Below are 12,576 nucleotides of genomic sequence, written 5' to 3'. Positions count from 1 at the left end.
TATCCACATATCTCTTTTTACCTCCTACACATTTCATGTTAATTTATATCATTTAATCTTCTTCAATATATTCGACCCTACAACAAAAAATTGAAAAAAAAAATGTGAAAGGTAAAAACAGGTGTATAACCTAACACTTTTCCAACTATATTGACTCTCTATTGTAACCCACCAAATTCACATCTCTTGATGTTCAAATTCTGCCCATAGCAAGGGAATAGCTTGCGTATAGCCTTTGTTCCATACCTCTTTTTCTATCGCTTAAATGACTAGTTACGTGATAAGAGACATAGTTATGAAACGAGAACATAAGTTTTCAAGTGATGATTCGAGCTGGTATGGTTTGCTTGTTACATTGTTGATTGGGGTTGAACCGGTAAGGATTGGGGTACCTAACATGTACAGTGGCACTCTAGACCTTGGATAGATTTCCAACATGACATCATTGATGAGGATGACTTGGTAGCTAATTAAACTTTTATAATTCCCTGGGTGGTCACACAATTTTAATCAATAAGGAAGATCATTGCCCCATTTGTCATTTGCCATTTTTCTCTGATTATCAATTTAGGCCCCTTAGTACTGCTCATGATGTATAACGTAACCTAGTGGTTGGTTCATCTAAGTTGGCCTGCCAAGAATATAACAAGAATAAATAAAAGGGTGTTGTGGACAACAAACTTTAAGCTCTCTTTAGCCGTTGAGACTACGAAAAATAAGGTTTAGCTTCCTAGTAATTTTTGAGACACCACCCCCACGTTTCAAGAAATTGGGTGGTCAAAGTTTCCACCTCTTAACATTATTATTAAGATCAAAATTATATGCTTATAACTTTATCATCTATTTGTGAATTAATCCAAGTTAATTTCTGCAATCAAAACGATAGGAATCATGAGCATGATGGCGTGCACGTCTAAACTCACTAACACGTGTAGCATGCAAGTCAGGTCTTTGATGAGGAACATAGTTGCTAATTATAATTCTTCATCACGGGAACTAAAAGGCAACAATCTTGTTGTGATCACAAGGGACTTTAAACCACACAATTCCCACCTAACAACGCGAAAAGCACAGAAGAGAAAAAAAGGAAGTGCACAAGGAAAAATAAAGACCAAGTATGGTCCTATATTAGCAAATTTTCTACCCTCGTAGCAATATTTCAAAAGCCCCATGTTTTCCTTCACCTCTACTTCTGGAATAAGTGGGTTTGATGTGGATTTTGAAGATGCTTCTGAGAAAAACAAGAAGTACAAAATACAATATCCAGACACAGGTGTACTAAGCTGGGCTTAAATATATTCTTTTTTCATTCAAGTTTAAATTTTTCTCTTTGAAAATTAAATTAGATTATAGCATGTGGTCCAATATCCCAGTAGATAGGGTTTTGTGTTTCTCCCCATACATCCCGAATTTGAAACTCCTCCCTTACCCTATATTATAGTAATAGTTTCGAACTCTCTCCCCTCCCCTTAATAAGATTATGAAAAAAGAAGAGAAAATGCAACTGTTATATATTTGATAATGTACACAAGATTGGATGTAGCCAAAATATGTATTAAATCTGATTTCTTTTGAGTAATTAACAAGTTATAAACCACCACTAAGACAAAAATGATTTATCTGAGAATGACCAAAATATAATTCAACTAACATCTGTCTGCTCTAGTGATCTTCAACCTTTTCACTGTGGTCAAGAATATCCTGTGTTTCAAAGCCAAAATATGAGACACACAACGTTAGGACACAAGTATTATGAAAAACGGAGGAGAGGTTGGTAATGGAAATAGAGTTATTAAACGCCCGTTGGATAACCATTTCGTTATTTGGTTACCGAACCAGCAGTCCTAGGGTTATGCGTACTTACTCCCAAGGCACATCTCCAACCAGCATCCAGTCCCCTTCCTGATCTTCATAAGTTAACACATGATATTTGTCCGAATGAACATGATTATTCTCGGGACCTGCTCCCAAAAAATAGTGCCCAAATTAAAATACATAAATAAAAAGGAAACCCAAATATGATTTGATCTCATAGACTGGTGGTCCTATATAAATTTGTTAATTTTAGAAAAAAATGAACTCACATAGAATGGTAGTCTTGAACATGAGGCAAAGAGATGAAATCAAAGCAGAATAACCATCGTGGTCAAACAAATTCAATTTTCTACCAATTGGAATGCCCTCCAGGTAGACCTTCACAAATAAGGAGGGATGGCGCCTGTTGTCTGCTGCTCTCCCTGCAAGTGTGCTCCTCAAGATAGATTTGATTGGCGGCCAGTTTATCAGTGCTTGCTCCCTGAAAAAATGTCATCAACTTTCAGTCATAACATATATACATACATATATATTAGTTTATATATTTATATGTGTGTGTGTGTGTGTGTAAACCACAAAAGCCAACCGAGATGAGGACTTTTTGCTCGTCAGAAAAGGAAAAAAAAAGAATGGTGCATTGGGGTGGGTTTTCATACATACCTTGGGGTTGAAGTGGAAGACAAGTCACTGTGATGAGAAGGAGAGATGCTGAGGCCAAGTCTCAGATCAGTGCTCAAATCTGTTCTGGTGATGCTGAGGCTATTGCAGTAATTTCCATTGATTTTCCGAGAAAGAGAGGAAGAAGATGATGAAGCAGTAGGGCTGGGAAGATGATGATCAGGATGGTTGCTGCTATCTATTGAAGAAGATGATGAATGAGCTGCAGCTTTTCTTCCCATTTTCTACTCAGATGTGTTGAGAAACTTCAAAGTGAAAATATATAAAAAGCCGCTATCTCAGGCCATGAATCTATGTGCATAATATATATACACACACAACTACACCGGAAAAGAGATGTAGCCAAATCCCAAACAAAAGACTAGTCAGTTTGATATGTTTTGTTACAAGGGTGTCCCACCATGTCCATGCACCATATCCCACGTGGATTCATTTCTCTAATTAAAAAAAAACCTTCAATGCAGTTGCCTAATTTGGACAACTCTCACATCATATAAAGCCAATGTCAAGTTAATAAATTCATAATATGAGAATCTTATGTCTTTGTGAGAAATATTAAACGAATGACACCTAAAAATATACCAAATAGTTTGGTACCTGAATTAAATTTTTATTTAAAACCAAATAACCTACTCAGGCTCTAACAGGTGGAAAAAGTTCTCAAGTATTCAATTAACTTAAAGGAATCAAATTTAATTTAATCTCCTTTTACCTAATGTATAATACTTGTCTATCTATTTATTCTGGTCCTGTGTAATGTACTGACCATCTTCCCCAAAAGTGAAATCTTTTCTCCTTTTTCTTTTTTATTTCTGGTCATGTTTCTGTGTAATTAACCATGCATGCTTGGCAATTAAATTGCATGCAGGCCCTCTTTGATTATAAAGTTGGAGAGTAGATAAAATGTTAATTTAATCACATTCAATGTCCCACTTCCAGATTGAACAATTTGTTGAAAGCCCCCAATCAAATTGAATATGCATACAGAGGCTTTTAATTAATTCCTGTGTGCTACTCAGTTTGCTGTCAAGGAGAAATGTTCAATTAATTCAACGGCTGCAGGGGCTCTTCTGCTGTACGGTTGTGAGTACATAAGTGAATGACAGAGAGAAATTTTTAGGTCTTTTTTTTCCTCTAAAGCAGCTCTAGGTCCTAGATGTTCTTTTTACAGAAGGTTTAGAATGAAGGGTGTCGATCGGATTGAGAAATTATTGTGTGTTACTGAAATATTGTTAAATGGTATAATTAATTCAAGGTAATACAGAAAGGGGAATATAAAACAATTGTATCCAAATATAAAATCGTTGTATACATATTAACTTATTATATATCGTGACAGTGTTTCAGTATCATGCGATAATCTTTTGTAGTTAAATGATGACATCCATATATAGGGCCATAGACAACTTAGACATACTTGGATTGGTTAATGTCTCCCTTCTCAATAATAATTGTGTATTAGAAACTATGTTAAACAAATTTAAGAGCTTATAAAATATTAATCTAGAGCTTTATCCAGACACAATGGACCAACCAAACCAAGGAATTTGATGGGGCAGACAACTGTTTCTTTATTCTCTAAGAACCCTAGCCCTTTATCAGAAATAAGAATAAAAAAACAATATGAAGGAAAGATGAGGAAGCAAAGGCAGTTTGCTTAATTAGTGCCTAGTGGAGACAAACAAACAGTTAATAAAAGTAACAATCTCGTCTTTGGAGAGCAGCTGATCTGCCTTCTTGCCCTTTTTCTCCCTTTTTTTTATTTTTAAATTATCTTTTACGATTTGTTACTAATCATATTTTATTTTATGATTAAACACACATAGTAAATATATAATTTTGTTAACAGGTCTTTTGGGATAGCCTTCAGCGGCCATGCACATACCTTGTTCCCTTCACATTACTCCTTCTCAGGCATAGGCTCATGGTGATGAGCCACCCTAAAAATTCTGTAAGATATTAATAATGATAACAACAAATTAGTTAATTAATATATGTATTATGTGTATAATAAAGTGAAGTGATTGCTTACCCACCACCCATCAGACAAAAATCTACCCCCTTCAATTTATTAATTTCTTGTTGGCAACTTTAATTATATTTCTCACATGACATACTATTTAACATAAAATTGAACGTAAAATTTTTCTTGACTCATTAAACATTTTGATATATGAAATATGAAAGTTTGTAGATTCAAAAGACTCATTAATATCAACGTCATATGTACGCATGATAATAGTCAGATGTTTGATGATATTATTGTATTAGATTCTATTTGATTAGAGCGACACGTGTGCCATTTGGTATCGGTTGGTGTAATAATGCAAGAAGTAAAAGATAAGGTTAAGGGGAGATTAAAGCAAAAAGAGTGAGAGAGGGGATGAGGGGAGACAAAGATGGAACATGAGGGTTTTAAAGTTATAAAAAGTTCAAAAGTCGTAGGAGGTTCGATTGAGGTGTTTGATAAATTGCTTGAGTTCAAAGACTTTTGAATTAATCCAAGAGACCAAGACTACGTCTCTCAAAAGCCAAGACGTGAACCCAACTTTATCAAACATGCAATCAACTAAATTCCGCATCCAACGCCTATAAACCCACCATTCTCTCTCTCTCTCTCTCTCTCTCTCTCTCTCTCTCTCTCTCTCTCTCTCTCTCTCTCTCTCTCTCTCTTTTGCAAAAACTAATGCAGAAATACATGCACTACATGAGCATCTAATACACGTGCAGAAGAATATAGGATTTGTTATGTGAAACGAGTAACATATATAAATTAATTATTTTAAGATCAATACATCCTTCCACAAATCATTGTTTCAATTTTAGCCCTCACACACATGCATGACCAGTTATCATGTTTTTGTAATCATCCCATTAATTTGAGAGGTGCCGGCCGTGACCTAATTGTTCATACTCATGAGATTTTCTTTTATTAGTGTGGATGAGAATTCAATTAACATAACTCATATAACCTAAGCAACGGTCTAGAAATCACTCATTTGAGCACAAGAACTTTGATTAAGGTGTACAATCTCGAAACAAATAGAGTGCATGTAAGTGCCAATCACGTGTTACGCTAGCACTTGGAGGCTCCACAATTGCTATAGATGAAAGACTATGATAGTATCATACATGATTGACTTTAGCACAGCTCCTTCCAGATCTTTTATACATGTACATGTACATATATGCCCTAACAATGACCACATATGCATCATCATTATCAACGACCTAACATATTTCCAACAATCGTTCTTACCTGGTTTGAGCAAATCAGTCATGCGTTACAAAAAACATTTCAATTATATATCTTGTTTTGTTCCAACAATCCAACAATGTGATCTTTTTATCTAAGTCATAGGCTATTTATTGATGTGACCAAGGAAATCATTCACAAAGTCACAGTTTATCTAAATGTATTAAATTGTTTGCATCATATACATGTCACAGACGGGAAGTGCAAGTCTTGATCTCAAAAACGAGTGGAGTTAGATTCACGCCCCAAAAACCCCCTTCCCCCTTCAAATTTGGGATGGTTCTGGCAAGTAAGGGGCACCTAAATTTAATTTGTTTATTTATTTTGGGGTGGGTGGGGGACAGCTAGGCAAGCTTGGTCCTGAAGAAAGGTTTAGGGTCCAAAGGAAGAGTGAGTGAGGGATAGAAGATTTGGGGTTGTAGCAAACAAGGAGGGGTATGAGAAAAAGGTTGTTCCCCCTATGTTGCTTCCGCCTGGCACACAGTGCTTCTGCCATACATATCTTTATCTTACTTCAATGACATTGATCTTCATGTTAATCACTTTGTGTACATCTCAAGCATGCATACGTCTATAGTGTATACATATAATAAATATATAAATACATACATATTTTATATTAATATTGCTTTGCTTTTGCATTTCTTCTTAGCTGTTAATCACAATCTGATACATACATACAACCAATCACTAAAAAGATACCCAAAAAAATACATATCTAATTGTGATTCGACTCATTTATAAATATAGGAGTTAAGTGTTTCTATATGAAAAATGCTTTTAAATTCCATATACCATGGCAACTCACCATATATTAACTAAAACCAAATTTTCTTTAAAAAAAAAATGTATCAAGTTGAGATTCGTTAGTAATAAATGATTCTTTTTTATTTTTTACAAGAAAAATTAATATCTTTTTTATATATATAGAGCCAAGTATTTTCGAGCAGATCACCATTTATAGTGAGGTAGCTACTCTCTCACTTTCAATTTGTTCCAAGCTGGCCTTGGCCAAAGCTCCCAACATCTAATTACCACTGCCCCCATAGTCACCTACAAAATGTCATTTTCTTATCCATTTCTTTCCTTCTTTAAGCTCCCACAATTTATAAACCCAATAAAGGTCATGCATGGGCAACTGAGGCACCGAATAACCCCTCTCTTTTCTTTGCAACTTTATTCTCTCGTCCAATTCCAAGCTGTATTCTGTGTGTTTTATGTCATTGCTAATTATTCATTTAATCACCCCAATTCCTACTAATCTAGATATACATAGAGGTTAATCTCACTTCTTTTTCTAGTCCTCCTTTTCGTTCTCGGTCAAATATAGCAAGGTATTATTTGAGTTGAGTTACCCCACCTACGCATGTCTCCTTCCCGTGGCTGGTTTACTTACTGCATCGCTGAAGTGGGGGCACGAACACGATCCCTTTTCTAGCCTTTGCTTTGTGGTGTTTTCTTAATGCATATATTCTTTGTCAGGAGACCTTTTCCTGATTTATTCTACAAATCACAACTATATCATCGCTCCTATTCCTTCCAATTACGACAGGACGTTATATATTTTGAATTCTTCTAATTTAAAAGTTTAAAATTCAAACTTAAGTGTATAGTAGTGGAAACATTGGTCGTCTAACTGGCAGAGGTTGCATATGTAATCCTATTACTTTTAACTTAGTTTACTTTCTTTTTGTTCGTCTCAGATGGTGTGGCAGCCCATGCTTAAATTCTTGAAACTCCTCGATCAATGTGTAAGTAAAATGAGAAATGTGAAAACAAATTGATGTTTAGTGCATTAAGAAAAAACATGAATCAGGTTTGGACCCAAAGAAAGAAAAAATGGATTTGCAGTTCTCAGGAGCTCAGCTCACCTGGGGTCAGCCCAAGCAGAACTCGTTTTAGGCTTTTAGCCCAATTCACAAAGAAAGCTCAATGTGTTTTTGGATAGGGTTGTAAATCCGCACGAAATAGTTCGAGTTTGCGGGTTTAGCTCGCCCTTCACTAGTCGAAGTTCAGTTCGTGAAAGAAAAAAGAAATAAGCTAAGCTTAATTTGGCTCTATAAGAAGGAAGCCAAACTTGAACTTTCATATGCTCGGCTCGTAAAACTTATCAGCAGCTTCTGTCGGCGATTTACAGTTGGGCTCAACTCACTTACAACCCTATTCTTAGGATTACTTTCAATGTGGCCCGGTTAAGTAGTTGTTCAATATACATGTGATCAAAGAGAAGGGTTGTATATGTTTAATAATGATAGAATTAAGCAGCAATTTGGCAGGTGTAACTGTAAGCCTGGAAACAAGATCTTTTGTAAATTTGGGCTCTAAAGCTTTGATATGAGAAGACCTTGTCACAAACTTCACGGTAGTAGTGTGGTTTTGTCATGTAAATTGCTCTCTCAATATAGGTCGTTAATTCAAAGAGAATAGTAAGAAGAGTCAAATATGCTACTTTTTATGATATACGGCTTTTAAGGATATTGTCTCTTAGTTTAAAACGTTGAGTTTTGAGGGTATTTTTAAAAGTTTTGTTATTTTTTGTATGTTGCTTTCAATTAGGCTTCTTAACCATGCTAAGGGTTGAGGTAGTTTGTAAAATAGTTTTATCTTTACTTTGATTTTGTTATTTATATTATTATTTAATATGACTTGAGGTTTTCCTCAGTGGATTACAAATTCTGATGCTTTAAGGTTATCGTTTGATTTTCCTTAATTGACCATATGATGTCACAATGTGTTTTTTCTCGCCAAAAAAAAAAAAAAAAAAAAAAAAAAAAGACTATAACTAATGTAGTTGATGTAAGCTACAAATCATTACAACTTTAAAAATGTAATATACAAATTAATATAACGTTCAATTAAATTTCACACAAAAGACTCACCAAAACAACCATAAGTAATAAAAATCAATAAAAACTATCTTTTTCCTGCCCAAAGAACTAAAAGAATAAAGAAAAAAAAATCATTGCAAATCCCACACAAAGCAAAACGCATGGTCTCTGCCCTCATGGGGAAACACCAAAAAAACCAACTACACAGTGAATAAAAATCCATAAAAAACTATCCTTCTTCTGCCCAAAAGAACTACTTGACACTGACTTGTTCATCTGCTTTGACTTCTGGTGCCGGGGAAAGCACTTTTGAGCTTGGAGATTTCCCAATTATCGCTTTCTTCACCTTCACAATGGACTGCTTCACCTTCGAAATGATCCCACCTGACTGCTTTTGTGCTTTTACTGAAACATCTTGCTTCGCCTCCTCTTTGGAGGCCTCAAGTCTCTCGGCAGCAGTCTCAGTTTTCGCTTCTTCGGTTTTCTCCAACTTACTTTCGGGTTCAACAATGGCAGAAGAAGGCGCAACAACAACGTCATTCTCTTTAATGTCCGTGTACTCTTCTTCTTTCTCCGATGCTACCTCTTTCACGGCGACTAATTCTCTATCGGCAACTTGTGCAGCATTTTGATCAGTCTTCTCAACATTCTCTTCAGTTTCTTGTTCTGTTTTCACAATCTTCTTCTCCTCATCCTTCTCTGCAGCATTTTCGCCTGCTTCTTTTTCGGTGTTCTCAGCAACTGGCTTTTGTACATCAGGAACTGCAGTATCTTTCTCGGCTTCTTTCTCATTTTTTTGTGCTTCCTCAATGGTTGAGGCAGAGCTAGAAGTGGCAGCATTTTCTTCATTCTTGAGTTCCTTCTCAACATTTCTCTCCATCTCTAATAAATCTTTTAGCTGTTCATGTTGCTTGCCCTCCACTACACTTACAGTGTCTGAATCTTTGACAAGAGGCGTTTCACAAGGCGCCTCCGCCGACTGACCAGCTGCTTCTTCGGTTGAGGTATTAGCTTCAGAAGCTTCAACCCTTGGCTTCTCATCATCTATCTGTTTCTCAACTGCTTCGATGTCTGGTTTCTTCTCATCAGCTGCTTCAGTTGCTTCGGTCTTTTCGGGTTCTTTCCCAACTACCTCGATAGTTTGATCCTTCTCTGCTTCTTTCTCAACTTCTTCAGTTGCTACAATCTGCACTGGCTTTTGCTCATCTACTTCTTTCTCAACTTCTTCAGTCGCTACATTCTCCACTGGCTTTTGCTCACCTCCTTCTTCAGTTGCTTCCGTCTTTTTGTCTTCTTTCTCAACTGCTTCAATAGTTTCTTCCTTCTCTGCTTCTTTCACAACTTCCTCAAATGATACATTCTCCACTGGCTTTTTCTCATCCACTTCTTCAGCTTCTTCTCTAGACAGCTTCTCATCTGCTTCTTTCTCAACTGCTTCTGCTTTTTCACTAGCTGACTTCTCATTTGCTACAACGGCTTCTGCCTTCTCTGCTTCTTTCTCAACTGCTTCGCTTTCTATTTTCTCAACCGGATTATCGTCAACTGACTCAGCTGCTGGTTTCTCCACTGGTACATTTTCAACTGCTTCAACTGTTTCACTAGCTGATTCTTTTGTGGACGATTTCTCTGGCTCCTTATCAGAACTTTCAATCTCTTCCGAGACTACTTCGACCGGAACATCATCAACCTTCTCAGCCTCAACAACGACAGGAGTCTCGGTCTGGTTCTCGTTATCCACTGGTGTTTCTTCAACCTTGGTTGCAGAGACCTCTGAACCAGAGTTCTCTGCTACAAGATCTTCCTTTGCATCCTTTTTCTCATCAGGTTTGGGTGGAGGAGGACTATCACTCTCCTTAACCTCATGTGTTTCTTCATGAACTTTTTCCACAATTGGCTGCCATAACTCAAAATGATCTCAGCTATTAATTTTAAATCATAATAACAGATTGGTAAAACAACATCAAGCATATCTAAGAAAAACTGTTTCTACAACCTTAGTTAATGATGAATTTGGTGTCAAAGATTTCAGAGAGACAAATCACCGGTCCACTATAAATCACGCTGATATTATTTCTGACTTGTATATTACCACTACTGGCACATTAGGTGTGAAATTTTATTACAAAAGGCTTCAATATTATTAGTAGTGGAATCACACGCTTATATATTATTTAGGGCAGTGATTTCTGCACCCTTTTTACCCCATGCCCCATGAACTTCTATCTATTTTACTACCTGTCAGATTGAATAAATCAAAAGAGAATCAAGAGGCGAAGAAAGGGTGCTTAAGGAGAAAACAACGTGTGAAGATAGACCAGTGGATTTTACATCAGTTGAAGATGATGAGCAATTGAACTGCCAAAAATGATAAACCAAAGAATCTAAATTCCCTAGATATAAACACATAATTATTACCCCTAAGCATCCAAATATCACTAAACAATCATAGATGTTTATATGTTGTGGAAGGGTGTTGGTCTTCATACAGCTTTAAAGCAAAAGTTCAAGATGTTTTCACCACTAATTAACAACTGAAACCACAGAGAATCGCAAACAAAACTGTGTAACCATAGAACTCGATTCTACAAGAATTTTCATTTGAGGGTTCCAAAGGACTGGCTTGTGACTGAAGTGAAGTCGTGACAAGGTATCCGTATTGGGAGGTGACAACATCTAATTAAAGAAAGAGCTAGCAAATTAAGTTGTGGAATTTAAGCAGGTTTACCTGATCATCAGCAGGCACAGGTACTACAGCAGCCTCAGTAGACATGGCTATGGGAGGAGAATCAAGAAGAAAAAGAAGAAGGAGAAGTGCTTTTGCTTTGCAATGAGTGCTTTTGCTTTGGAATTTGAGTTTGAAGAAACAGAGAGGCAAAGGGAAATGACTGAAGAAAGGATAAAAAGCATGTATACTATATATTTAGAAAAGCACTTGACAGAGAGATGGCCATATGAGCTCGTCATGGCATGTATGATGTATGCAGGGAAATTAATATTGGTTATTACTAGTAGTATGGGATTGTATTATCACATTAATCCCAAAAGACAACTCATTCCTCCCACCCTCAATGTATTAAAATTTTAAATTTTAAAATAAGCATATATAATCTTTCATAAAAGAGTAATATTTCAAATATTCAACATCCTTTCTTCTATGTATACATGGTGGCACGAACAAATCCCCTTTTTAGATTTGGTATTTCAGGTGTATCTATAAGAAAATGTTCGGCTCTTTATATATAAGGCGTTATTTCTCCTGATAGAAGAAAATCAGAATTTATAAGTTATTTTTACCTACGCGACAATTGTAATTTATAAATAAAAAAAAATGACTTCTACACGCAATAAACCAAGAAAGTGTCTGTAATATTTAAAAGAACGATTCATACGTGCATACCAAATACCAATCTACAAACGTGCTACACCAAAATCATCAATCAATCAACCCACCCACAAGCCCCGCCCCACCCCCCTCCTCAAAGTACTATTTTTCAAATGTTTAATTAGTTGTCTTCAGAGAGAATGATCAACCTCAAGTGTTTCAGATTAAATAATATATATGATAAAGTGTTAATCAACAACCATCTTTTGAGTTGAAAGCAACCAAATATTCTTCTGCAACATAGAATGTGAAGTTGTTAATTGGCTTGCCACTTGCCAGCCTAACTACGAACAGATAAACAAAACCGACTTACTATGAAGCTGGTTGTATTCAGGGATGGATGGATGGATGGATGGATAAGACTCAATTTTTTGTATTCCAAATAAATGAGGAAAATGAGTGGATCAAGACTCAATTTTTAGCGTTCTAAATAAATGTGAGGATTTGGGGAGTATTTACTCAATTATTAATTATGTGTTTCTTTTTCATTTCGAGACTGATCATGTAATGAATGAGAAAGATATGATTGCAATCAGTTAATTCAAGCTTATCACATTTAACATTATTCCAGTATGATTAATATATAAAATCAAGAAAATCTGAGTGTGCTTTCCCCC

At 35.9% G+C, this 12,576-nt stretch overlaps 2 protein-coding genes across 2 annotated transcripts; both read right to left on the bottom strand.

Moving 5' to 3' along the window:
• Positions 1-1,489: 1,489 nt before the first annotated feature.
• LOC137730568 (auxin-responsive protein IAA31) lies at positions 1,490-2,828 on the bottom strand. Its single transcript, XM_068469551.2, has 4 exons — positions 2,476-2,828; positions 2,085-2,296; positions 1,865-1,961; positions 1,490-1,701 (listed from the first exon to the last, which is right to left on the bottom strand). The coding sequence occupies exons 1-4, from the start codon at positions 2,712-2,714 to the stop codon at positions 1,647-1,649; spliced, it is 603 nt and encodes a 200-aa protein (XP_068325652.1). The 5' UTR covers positions 2,715-2,828; the 3' UTR covers positions 1,490-1,646.
• A 5,732-nt stretch (positions 2,829-8,560) lies between these two features.
• LOC137732073 (neurofilament protein-like protein) lies at positions 8,561-11,494 on the bottom strand. Its single transcript, XM_068471370.2, has 2 exons — positions 11,303-11,494; positions 8,561-10,471 (listed from the first exon to the last, which is right to left on the bottom strand). The coding sequence occupies exons 1-2, from the start codon at positions 11,345-11,347 to the stop codon at positions 8,831-8,833; spliced, it is 1,686 nt and encodes a 561-aa protein (XP_068327471.1). The 5' UTR covers positions 11,348-11,494; the 3' UTR covers positions 8,561-8,830.
• Positions 11,495-12,576: the final 1,082 nt, after the last annotated feature.

Source organism: Pyrus communis, chromosome 16 (genome assembly GCF_041283825.1).
Source record: "Pyrus communis isolate YQ-2024b chromosome 16, ASM4128382v1, whole genome shotgun sequence".
Taxonomy (NCBI): Eukaryota; Viridiplantae; Streptophyta; class Magnoliopsida; order Rosales; family Rosaceae; genus Pyrus; species Pyrus communis.
The sequence above is the reverse complement of the archived record's forward strand: the minus strand, read 5'-3'. Positions and strand labels throughout refer to the sequence as shown.

Coding starts and splice junctions, on each gene's coding strand:
- LOC137732073 (XM_068471370.2), bottom strand. CDS start 11,347: ATGTCTACTGAGGCTGCTGTAGTACCTGTGCCTGCTGATGATCAG. Junction 10,472..11,302: donor CTGTGCCTGCTGATGATCAG/GTAAACCTGCTT, acceptor GAGTTATGGCAG/CCAATTGTGGAAAAAGTTCA.
- LOC137730568 (XM_068469551.2), bottom strand. CDS start 2,714: ATGGGAAGAAAAGCTGCAGCTCATTCATCATCTTCTTCAATAGATAGC. Junction 1,962..2,084: donor GTTCAAGACTACCATTCTAT/GTGAGTTCATTT, acceptor TTTTGGGAGCAG/GTCCCGAGAATAATCATGTT. Junction 1,702..1,864: donor GTTGGAGATGTGCCTTGGGA/GTAAGTACGCAT, acceptor TTTGAAACACAG/GATATTCTTGACCACAGTGA.